At 44.5% G+C, this 12464-nt stretch overlaps 1 protein-coding gene across 1 annotated transcript; it reads left to right on the forward strand.

The window, feature by feature from the left end:
* Positions 1 to 2120: 2120 nt before the first annotated feature.
* On the forward strand, positions 2121 to 3123 carry F5J12DRAFT_910973 (uncharacterized protein). The gene is made up of 7 exons (XM_051749032.1): positions 2121 to 2170; positions 2226 to 2312; positions 2365 to 2401; positions 2463 to 2582; positions 2644 to 2664; positions 2727 to 2866; positions 2929 to 3123. Exons 1-7 carry the CDS (start codon positions 2141 to 2143, stop codon positions 2998 to 3000), a joined length of 507 nt encoding a protein of 168 aa, XP_051603013.1. The 5' UTR covers positions 2121 to 2140; the 3' UTR covers positions 3001 to 3123.
* The last annotated feature ends 9341 nt before the right edge of the window (positions 3124 to 12464 follow it).

A 12464-nucleotide genomic window follows, 5' to 3' on the forward strand; every position in this document is an offset into this window, starting at 1 on the left:
GGCCTTTGCCACAGCGATGTCAGTTACGAAATCCAACCTCCGAGCACAACGTCTCTCAAGGTCATAGCAGGCCCAGAGTATGGAGAGGACACATTGTAGACCTCTGGGTAAGACAACCTATCGCGCCGTGTTAGTTAGTTGGCTGGGTGTGGAAGGCCTGACATCATTTCCAGATCCGCCCTCTATTCGTCGTTGAGCCCTGGATTTCAGAAGTACCTAGAGGGTCGCGCTGCTCTTCACAGTGCGGTCGCACAGGCGGAAGGAGCCCATGCCCAGGGATTGCACGTGCAGAGGGAACCGTAGACAACATTCACCCTGTCGTCCGTGTCCACCCCAGTGACCGGATGGAAGAGCGTCTATGCTAATAAGGGCTTCACGCGTCGCACCATCGCACTTCCAAAGGCCGGATCGGGCGCAATCTTACAATTCCAGCTCAGCGCAGTCGTGGACTTCCAAGTTTGTCTCCGTCGGGAGCCAAATTCTGTCGCAATCTGGGACAACGGGGCACGTTGATCTGCGCGCTAGTATCAGATATACGAAAATGTGAACCTTCAGGTCGTTACTCACTCGGCTACCTTCGACTTCTGGCCGCAAACTCGCCACCCATTGCGCACGACTCCGTACGGCGAGAAACTGAATCTATAGCGGATTGTGAACGCAGGACTGGAAAGGTTGCCAAAGACTACCAGACAGAAATTTGGAAGAAGCGAGGTATCGAACCCCCCCCAGGGTGGCACAGGTTGTGGAAGTCGGTAGATTCATCGATTAAAGGGGGATAAGTAGTTCGTACAGTCCATCGCTATAACTTGAATTATGACAGTATTGTGCTGTATGGTACCGAACTATTAAGCCCTTCGATCGTCATTTAATGGATTCTGATTTCCCTAAGTCACTTAGTAATTTCCTGATGGGCCACGAGCACGAGAAACAGCGTTTCTCGTGCCTTCTCAGTGAGTTTCTACTAACTTGTCTCGAGTGTCCGGTAAGACATGTGAGGCCACACAATCTTTTGGTTTGCAAGTGCAGAAAATAGACACTTGATGCTGCATGCTGAGTCAACCCCTAACACTCCTTTGCGGCCAATCATGACCCCTATCACATTTGGTTATAAGGAGCGTGGACTCACCGCGCCCCTTGCTTTTGACCTGTCAAGCGTTTCATCAATTTCCTACGAAAATGCCAGCTGTAACGAAGGGAGATTTTGCTGAGACGTTGTGCCTGCGACTCATGTAAGGTTTTGATTCATTTTGCTCCCTGTGCTTGGAACTAATGAGAAGTTTCACCTGACTTGTCGGCCGTGGTACGGTCCTACTTTCGAATGGTGCGGCCCATCCACCTACTCATCATCAGAGGTGCACTGACATGGGCAGGCTACTCTATTGGAGCGATTGGAGCAGGTATGATGTGTATCCTGCCCTGATCTTCTACTCCAGTCTGATTTCGCTATTGCAGTTATCACTCATACGTAAATCCATCAACTGAGATATCTACAAGGCATTAATCAATCCCTACCGCTGGCATCAGTACTAGCTCGTGAAGATGCTGGAGGTCAATTTGGGACACCATATCACAGTGGGCTGTTGACAAGTATGACAATTGCTGGTAAGTTGAGCTCCATGTATTTGTTTGTGCCCATGTCACAAGCACACCAACATGCCATGTCCCTGAAGGCACTGTATTTAGTATGCTGATTTTTGCATTGGTTTCAAATGGTGGGGGAATAGATGTGGTGTGCTGCTCATGTAACCTCATTTATGTGTCTGAGTGTTGCACACAGGTGTTTGCACCTTCTATGCTCATCATGTTTTCTGCAATGTCTGCTTCTGAGGGAAGCATGGAGGGTCAGGGTGCTAGTAAACTTGTTGCCAAGCTTTGTTATCTATGGTGAGTATGTGACTCACATGGGGTGTCATTTACAAAGAGTTAGACCTCATGGGGATTGTAGTATCACAGGAGGCAATTCATCCTTGACAATTGTGTTGGGGTGGTCTGGGGTCATCAAGTAGGCTTGTCTGTTTTAGTCCCATGGGGTGTTGTCCTGACTTCTAGTAGTTTTTTCTGTATTCCAGGTGCCTTACCTACCCTTCCTGGTTCTCTGTGAGCTGAACCCATTTCAGGAACTGTGCTTGGCACATTCCTTATGAATTACCTTGGTCTAAAGGCAACAATGGTATGTAGTAGTGCACAGTGCCAGGCCCATGTACATTCAGATCCTGTTTTGTCAGATTGTTGGATTGCTCTTGCAGGCCATCATTGGCATTGCTATGGGCACCATGTACATCCAACTCAGTCATCATGTTTCTACATTTGCAGTAAGCCCATTGAATCTGGACTCAGGGGTGTAACTTTTCAAGCATTATACAGATTATCTATGGAATATTCTTAAGTCTTGGTGAAGTTGGTGAGTCTGAAGAATCAAATGGCATGGTTGATTGGTTTGTTTATATGCTGCCATGAAACAGGTCCTGGCAGTTGCCTCCATGTCCTTGCTGCAAAAACTGGATCTTCAGCCCATGTTAGTGGACAAGTATGCATCATTGCAGCTGCAATTGGAAAAGTAGGAGCTTTCATTGGAGTGTGGGGTATGTACCATGTAAAGGTTGGCTTGATCTGCCTCTTAAGACTGATCTCCAATGGCCATAGCCTTCCCACAAATCATTGATGGTGTGTTTCAATACACTCAATCTAAGGTGTAATTGCTCATGCTTAGGGGTATAACCATTTAGCATTAGGTGGATCAGAAACTGTGAAGGGTAACATTGGTCTGTTCTGGCTTGGTAGTGGCCTTGCAACTCTCAATGTGGTTGTAACATTTTTCCTGGTGAATCCTCTTACACATGATCAAAAGAAAGCCAATGACAAAGCTGTATGTTTTTCATGTCTTCCTTTACTTCTCTGGGCATGAACTGACACCTGTCTAACTTGAAGTTCCATCAATACTTGGAAGAGAATGGGTTTGATGTGAGCTGTATGCATCCAGTAGAGAATCATGATGCTTGATATAATTGGGCATGTGGAAATTGCAAGATAATGATAATGAATGTGATATTGTAGGACTACTTACAAAGGTGCCCCAAGTACAGGAACACAATGGATGTATAGTAGTTGGTGTGTTGCTACAAGTCTACAATTGTTCTTTGAGTTTGCTCAGTTCCAACTCAAATGAGTGTGTGGTGCTCACAGAGGCAATGCTGTAAGGTTGTGGTTGGGATTTATCTCAAGTGTCAAGTCTGGGCCTACTCCAACCAACTCCAATGCTAGGCAAGGTCTGGGGAGAGGTTCAGAAGCAAGTCTGACAGAAGGAACTGAACTCCAACTGGTGGAGTTTTGGCAGGAGTGAAGTCCACTGAGATAAAGGTGGAGCAGAGTGAGGGCATCAGGTTTAGCTCATGCACTACCCCCTTGCATGATCTCAGCCCTTGTATTTCAGAGGGAGAGTACAGATGGACAGTTGGAGGTAACTCCAACAGGCAGAAGATGGAGACAGAGGGAGTAGGAACTTAAGTCAATATTCATACTGAAGAACAGCAGAGTATGATACAGGCTTTTATACTACTATGGAGGTACAGTAATCAGAATTGGAACTGACATACAGAGACCCATAAAATTTCCAGTAAAACTTCCTAGACAATGAATGAAGGGTAGATGGAGGATGCATGAATAGGTAACACAGAATGTCCTGAAGAGGAAGCAGTCCAGGCACTGGAACATGTGGTGCATGTGCTGCAGAGTACCTGATCATGTGCTGTCAGGGAGAAGTCTGAAGGGTAGTCACATGACTCCTCAGAGAATGGCCCATGTGGTCCAGTAGGAGAGCAGTACAAGTCTGACAGCAGTTGGAGTGGAGATGACTCATAAATGTCAGGGGATGGGCAGAGTTGGTGAAGAGTGAGCAAATGACCAGTGGAAAGGGGTGCAGAGTGAGTAAGGACCTAGGATGAATGCATGGTCATGACATCAAGCTCATGTAAGTGAAGTGAACTGCATGGTATTTGCAGTATATGCTGTAGAGATAAAAGCATCAGGAAAATAACACTTTACTATTTTTGACTTTTTGTGACTAATGTGGCTTTTTGGGAAGGAATCTACTATCATTACCTATGTCCTGCAGGCATGGCTGCACTGTTCTTGCTGATTTTGGTCTTGTTAAAACCACTTAATTCATAGCTTTCAGTAGATACCACATACATTCAAATTGATGGAGGTTCCAAAGAGATATTGTGATTTTTCTCTCAGACAGTGTGCATCACACCAATGGCTCAATATCTCTGAATTTTCAGACATTTTCTAGTCTTCTTGGCTTAGATATATCATTACTTAGTTGTCTCAATAGATTCTGTTCTCTTTTCATTCTTCAAAATGCTGTATATGGTCCAAAAAAAAAGTACAGATAGTAGATTCCTTCCCAAAAAGTCACAAATAGTCACAATAGTCACAAAAAAGTCAAAAAAAGTCATGAAAAAGTCAAAAATAGTAAAGTGTTAATTTCCTGATGAAAGATTCTCCTACAGCAATGTCTTTGAGACATATATATGAGCAGGAGATGTGATGCTGAGGTATGACATGCTGGTAGTAATTACTACTCATTAGGGCATCTCCCCTAACACCCATACCTATAGAGCTGTCAAAGGCTTGAAAGAAAGAAAGAAAGAAAGAAAGAAGAGAAAGAAAGAAGAGACATATATGGAAATAAGCCTCACAGTTCCAGTAATTGAGGGAAAAGCCTGGGGATTTTTGCACAGAGGGAAGGGTGTTAAACCCCACTCTTTCAGACTCAGAGAAGAGTTGGATTTCCAGAGGGAATACCCCATCACATTTGTGACCTGTCTTCATCTTTGAACAGGCCATCAATTATTTCTGTTTATTATAATTATTATTCAAAGCCCTTGCTTATGATCCTTAAAGGTCTTGGCCATATGGTAGACCTTACATACATGTTGCAGTTTGTAGGGTAGCTAATGACAACATAAGGTTTGTGGAAGTGGTCTTGTGCATAGTGTAGTCACACTCAGTCACAACACATGGGCAGCCTGTGCACCAAAACACCAACACTTATATAGACCCCAAGACAGGCCTGCCTAAATAGATTAGCCAGTACACATGGACAGGCCTAAGGGCTTAAAGTGAGAGTAATGTATGTACAGGCCCATACATGCATTACCACAACATATGGGAGGGCCCATGGAGGGTAAGGATGCTGAAACATTCAGATGGGCCTGTGACCAATTGAGTATACTAAGCTACTGTAACACATGAATGAGCCTGTCCATGGTAGGGTACACCCCAGTCACAACATCAAGGCAGGCCCACCTATCATATCATGGAGAGGGTTACAACATAAAGATGGGCCCCTCTATGATTAGAATACAAAGTTGGCAACATATGGATGGGCCTGGGAGTAATATCATTCATAGTGTCACAACATATGGATGGGCCCTTCAGCAGTATCATTTATATCATCACAACATATGGACAGGCCCATCCATAGTAAGATGTACCCCAGTAGAAACATAAAGACAGGCCTGTCAGTAATATCATTTAATAGTGTCACAACATAAGGACAGGCCCTTCAGTAGTATCACATAGAGTGAAGGACAAAACTGTTGTGATGTTTGTGATGTGTGTATTGTTGATGATGCAGTTCAGGCTATTCTGCATCAGGAGTTGTGATACATATACCATTGGAAAGGGGTGACTCCCAGCATTCTGGAACACTAAGGTATATGCCAAAAAAGGCCATAAATGCTGAGATATACTGTATTCTTTCCCAAAGGTGCATTGCAACACATTTGTCCCTAACTGGTGAAATAGTGAAAAGTGACCTTTTGACAGTATTGAGGGCATGAGGTGTGGGAAAATATGATTACATAATAGAACACATGATCATCCAGATAATTTGTCAGCACAAAAACAATGACAAACATTGGATTTGTACCTCTTTCATTTACCACAACTCATGAAATCATCTCTCTGGCTTATATGGTGATCTTCTCAGGGAAATCTTATCAAATACTGGTGGTCATTGCAGTACCATCAGTGTAACATGCTCTCAGAACCATCAGTCCCTTAAAAAACCTGCTGTCAGTCATTCCCTGGACTGTTTCCTCACCCATGCCTGATGTGTTCTGGGACTAATCAATACTTAGAAGGCTGAGAATGTTATGGAGGTCCATCTGGCACTTCAGAACATGATGGACAAACCAATCCCAAACCTATGCATTTCTGGCACAGAGACACTGGTGTGGAAGCTTGGGCAAGACAAAACCTCCTTGTGCTCCAAGCATTATAAGAGGGTTCACTAGATCTTGCTCTTATCTGAGTTGCAGATGACTGGGGAAGGGTTGTTTGGTCACATGTGACCAAAGGCAATATTCAGGGCCAGATGGAAGCACAGGATTCTGCTCCATTACAGCTCAGTAGCATATCCTTCTGATGACACCCAAGGGTAAAGAGGATTGTGTCTCACCCTGACTTCCAAAATGCATAGGTTGAGAGGGGATTAGTTTGTCTATCATGTTCTGAAGTGCCAGATGGACCTCCATAACATTCTCAGCCTTCCAAGTATTGATTAGTCCCAGAACACATCAGGCATGGGTGAGGAAACAGTCCAGGGAATGACTGACAGCAGGTTTTTCAAGGGACTGATGATTCTGAGTGCATGTTATACTGATGGTACTGTAGTGGCCACTAGTAGTTAATAAGATTTCCCTGAGAAAATGGCCACATGAGCCAGAGAGATGACTTCATAAGTTGTGGGGAAAGAGGGAGGGTTAATGGTACAAATCCAATGTTTGTCATTGTTTACATGTTGACAAATCATCTGGAAGATCATGTGGTCTATTACATATTTTCCCATCCCTCATGCTCTCAATCCATCAAAAAGTCACTTTTCACTATTTCACCAGTCAGGGACAAAAGTGTTGCAATGCACCATTTTGGAAAGAATACACTATATCTCAGCATGTATGGCTTTGTTTAGTATAAACCTTAGTGTTCTGGAAAGCTCAGAGTCACCCCTTGGTATATGTATCATAACTCCCCATGCAGAATAGCCTGAGCTGCATCATCAACAATACACACATTGCAAATATTGCAATGGCTTTGTCTTTCACTGTACATCACTGATTTCCACACTGCCACTGCTGACTCCACCCTCACCCAAGATGTAACCCTGATCAAGTTCTTTTCTCAAGGTCTCAAACTGTTCATTGGGAACTGCATCCACATGATGGAGACAACCCTTGCCAAAATTAATGATTGGTGCAAACAAGCACAAAAACTTGATTCCAAGTGGAGAAAAGTGAACAAACTTTCTGGAAAGAAAGAAATGAGGATGTTCTATCCAAACAACAACCTCAGCAAAGAAAAGGACCCCAATGCAGTGGATGTTGATGGAGTAAGACCCTCCAAGGAAGAAAGAGACCATCATATCAAAGAAGGAAGGTGTTTTGTCACTGCCCTTGTGTGGGAGCATCCACTACCAGGGGAAATCCCCCTGTTAGAGATTCTGAGCCTGAGGAGGGCTAAATGACTGACAACCTGTTCAAGGATGAAGACAGGTCATGAGTGGGAAGGAGTGTTCCCTCTGGAGATCCAACTCTCCCATGAGTTTGTAAGTGTCAAGAATGTGTTCCAGAATTACAGTAGCCTCTTGGGGTTTCACCCAGAGGGCTTGGAATTTCTCCCCAACCCTTGGAACTAAATTCCAATGTCAACATGCTTACTAATTACCATACTATAAATTTTCTGCACCATTGTTTTCCACCTCAGTGACTGCTTCATACACTGAGGTGAGTATAGCTAGATTCCTGCTCATTTACTTGGTACTGATGTAGTGTAGAAACTCATACCTTTGTTAGGTACTAATATAGTGACTGCTTCATACACTGAGAAACTCATACCTTCATTAGGTTATGAGCCCTGCTCTCACACTCTAATTCCAAAAGAGTTACTACACAGCAACAATACCCACTATGGCAAAAGACAATCATTCCTTACAAGTCCCAACCCTAAATGTGGATGGAAGGAACTGGCTATACTACAAGGCTTGGGTTGAATGGGCCATCAGTTCAAAAGGGCTGATTGGACACCTGACTGGCTTGGATGTGAAACCAGAGGACCCTTCAGTGGGAAAAGACTCCTCCTGGAAGCACACAGCCATGGAGCAAAAACTTGTCAGTGAATACCCAGAAAAACTCCAGCAATGGGCAAAGGATGATGGATATGTCAAGCAAGTGATTGCTGTGTCACTCCTGGAATCATTGTTCCTTTGAGTTCTGAAGGAAGAGACTGTGAAGAGTGTGTGGGGTGTCCTCACTGACCTTTTCCAAAACTGCTCTCATGTTGCCACAATCAATCTTCAGAGAAAACTCCAAGAATCCCACTGTGCAGAAAAAGGCAATGTCCATGCTCACTTTGACAAGATGCATGCACTGTGCAAACAACTTGCCACACTTGGACAGTCTATCACAGATGATGACTTTGCAGCCATCATCCTCAGTTCACTTCCCACTTCATATGACTCCAACCTTGCAGCTATGATGTCTTTGGCCCTGGTCATGCAAAAGGACCTATCTCTGGACTTCATCATTAAAGTAATTTCCAACAAATATGATAGGTGCCAAACACAGATGAAAAGGGGCAATTCCAGAAACTCCAGAAATTCCAAAGATGCAGCATATTCAATGAAGGATGGAAAGAAGTCTACTTGTGAAAATTGCAGAAAGAAAGGTCATATGAAAGACTAATGCTGGGAAGAGGATGGTGGAAAAGCTGGGCAAGTGCCCAAGTGGTTCCAGAACAAAGGCAAAGGAAAAAAGAAGGAAAAAGGCTCTGGAAAAGGCCACTGTGGCCAGTGCAACAGCCAGCTTGAGTGCACAGACCAGCACTGACCCAGAACCCAATGGAGTTTGGCTAGTGCACCCACAGGACAATGACTGGCTAACAGAAATTGCAGAGGAAGAAATTCTGAACCCCCAGGATATCATTATTGATGACAAAGATGTGTATATGAACACCTATGACCATGCTCTCCTTGTGGGCAAAAACCTAAATTCCACAGAAGAGACCATCCTGTTCAACTCTGGTGCTTCATGTCATATGTCCTCCTACTGCAGCAAATTCCTCAACTACAAGCCAATCATTCCCAAACCTATTACTGCTGCTGACAACCACACCTTCCATGCCATCAGGAAAGGCAACCTTGCAATCTCACTCCCAAATGGCACTGCACAAACCCACATTTGACTTAAGGACATGCTCTATGCCCCCAAGATGGGAATCACACTCATTTCTGTTAGCAAACTTGATGTCGCTGGGTATGCCACATTATTCTGAGACAAGCATTGTCAAATTTTTGATGCTTGGAAAAAGAAAGTAGCTGAAATTCCAATGCAAAAAGGCCTCTACTGCCTCAAATGGGCTCATCATGCCTTTGCAGGCCTAGCTAAGGCCACAGAATCCTTAACCATGGAGGAGATACACATCAGGCTTGGTCACATCACTCCTGAAGCCATCTGGTACATGCTCAAGGATGGTACAATCACTGGAATTAAGCTGGATGAGGTGCATTCCACCATGGGTGTGTGCAATTCATGCAAATATGCCAAAGTGACTCAGAAGCCCATCAGGAAGGAGTGTGACCCACCCTGCCATGAACATCTAGGTGACACGGTCCACACAGATCTTTGGGGACCTTCTCTGCTCCAAACCCCTGGCCACAGTCAGTACTACACATCATTCATGGATGACCACACCTGCTACACCAAGCTGTACCTCCAGAAGATGAAAGCCAAGACCTTCACATTGTACAAGGCCTATGAAGCATGGCTGAACATGCAGTTCAATACCAAAGTCAAGTAACTTCACTCAGATCACAGGGGAGAGTATCTTAGTACAGAATTTTCGGAATATCTGAAATCCTGAGGCACAGAACAACACATAACTGTCCATGATACCCCTGAACACAATGGAGTTGCAGAACAACTCAACAGAACACTCATTGAGCATGCACATGTGATGATTCATGCCAGTGGCCTGCCCAAGAACCTCTGGGGGGAGGCCATCATGCATGTGACCTGGCTCCAAAACCACTTGTTGACTTGCTGTCTAGGCACAAAAACTCCCTATGAAATGCTCTACCAAAGACCACCTGACCTCTCAAAAATTCTGGTCTGGGGAAGCTGTGTCAAGGTCCATGACACCTCTGGCTCCAAACTAGACATGCAAGCCCAAGACAGACACTGGGTAGGATTTGATCCTGTGAGTGATGGCCACTGCATCTACTGGCCAGACACACAAGCAATCAGCATAGAACATAGCATCATTTTTGAGTGCCAGGAAGTGTCTGTACCTTCAGGTGTGCTGCTTGAGGGGGAGCAGGGAAATTCTGAAGCCTCACAAGGAAATTCCAAGGCTATGCAGACAGTCGAGCAACCCACCAAAGCAACTTTGGAAATTCCAAGACTCATTTTGGACCCACTCAGAGAAAATTTCAAAACACCTCCACCTCAACCTTGACATTCCACTCACCAGTGCTTCAAATCAGACTATATGAGGCACCTGCATGCAGGGGAAGGCACTTGTGATGAATGCGCCCCTCTTGACTTTGTAAAAGAACTCTGGGAGAGCAATAGCAACCCAAACAGCCTGAAATCCTGAGAGAATGCTACCTACATATTTGATGATGAACTAGCTGCTGATGAAGATGACACTAACATCATGTATGCTATGGTGGCAGGGATGACTGAAGCTGAAGGGCTGGATCCATCAATAGTACAGGAGGCAAAATCCTGAGCTGACTGGCTGAAGTGGCAAAATGCCATAAATGTGGAGTTAAAGAGCCTAGAGGAAGCACATACCTGGGATATCATTGAGTGCCCCAAAGGTGCAAATGTCATAGGATGCAAATGGGTCTTCAAGATCAAATGCAACACTGCTGGAGAAATCAAGAAGTACAAGGCCCACCTAGTCACTAAGGGCTACTCTCAGATCAAGGGCATTGACTATGATGAAACATATGCTCCATCACAAGACTTGCATCTCTCCACACCATACTAGCAATCACCACATGCAATGACTGGGATATTGATGTATTCAATTTCCACTCAGCATTCCTAAATGGCAAACTCAGAGATGGTGAAGACATCTACATGGAGCTCCCTGAGGGCTATGCTGTAGGGTGGAATTTTTCCCATCCAGTTGGGAAGTTAAATGTTGCATCATACAGCTCAAAACAAGGCACACTTCAATGGTACCAGAAGCTATGTGCCACTCTCACAGATCTTGGACTCACCAGGGCACACACAGACTGGGGAGTATTCTACAGTCACATAGGATCAGAAATCCTCATCCTTGCCAGCCATGTCAACAACTGCACTGTAGCAGGCAGTTCCCCATTGTTAATTCACTCATTCAAACAGGAGATAAGCACTCATTTTAAAATCTCTGACCTAGGGCCCATCAGTTGGCTACTTGGGATGAAGGTGACACAGAACAGAGAAGCCCACACCATATTGCTATCCCAGCAGTCCTACATTGAGGCCATCCTGATGAAATATAACCTCACTGACTGCAAGCCTGCCACAATTCTGATGGACCCCAGAATAAAACTCTCTCACAGAGAAATTCCACAGCCAGCCAAAGAAGCTGCACACATGAAAAATGTACCCTACCATGCTGCTGTAGGCTCCCTTATGCACCTCACTGTTGGAACACATCCAGACATCACATTTGCTGTCTCCACAGTCATGCAGTTCAATAATGCACCAAACATGGCTCACTGGGAAGCTGTAAAAATTAATCTACAGGTATATTGCAGGCACAAAAGCACTTGCTTTGATGTTCAGAAATACAGAATGAGGCCTCAAGGGCTATACTGATGCAGATGGAGCTTCACAGGAGCATTGATGGGCTGTCAGTGGATATGCATATCTACTGGATGGAGGAGCTATTAGTTGGGCTTTGCAGAAACAAGAACTTGTCACACTCTTGACTGCAGAAGCAGAGTATGTCACAGCAACTCATGCAGCCAAAGAGGGCTTGTGGCTTTGACAACTCATTGGAGAAGCTTTCTGACCACTCAAACATCCTATCCTGCTGTATTCTGACAGCCAATCTGCCATCACACTCACCAAGGATGGCAGCTACCATGCTTGCACCAAGCACATTGATATACAATACCATTTCATTCGTTTTGCTGTGGAAAACCATTCCTTCTGTTTAATTTATTGTCCTACTGATGACATGGTTGCCAATACCCTCACCAAACCTTTACCTAGCATCAAGGTAAATGCTTCACATCTGCACTTGGACTCCATTCCAATTGAGGGGGAGTGTTGAGAATGTGTTCCAGAATTATGGTAGCCTCTTGGGGTTTTGCCCAGAGGGCTTGGAGTTTCTCCCTGACCCTCAGAATTAAATTCCAATGTCAACACACTTACTAATTACTGTACTATAAATTTTCC

The sequence above is a fragment of the Pisolithus orientalis genome, assembly GCF_024613125.1.
Source record: "Pisolithus orientalis strain OTSU chromosome Unknown F5J12scaffold_5, whole genome shotgun sequence".
Lineage (NCBI taxonomy): Eukaryota > Fungi > Basidiomycota > Agaricomycetes > Boletales > Pisolithaceae > Pisolithus > Pisolithus orientalis.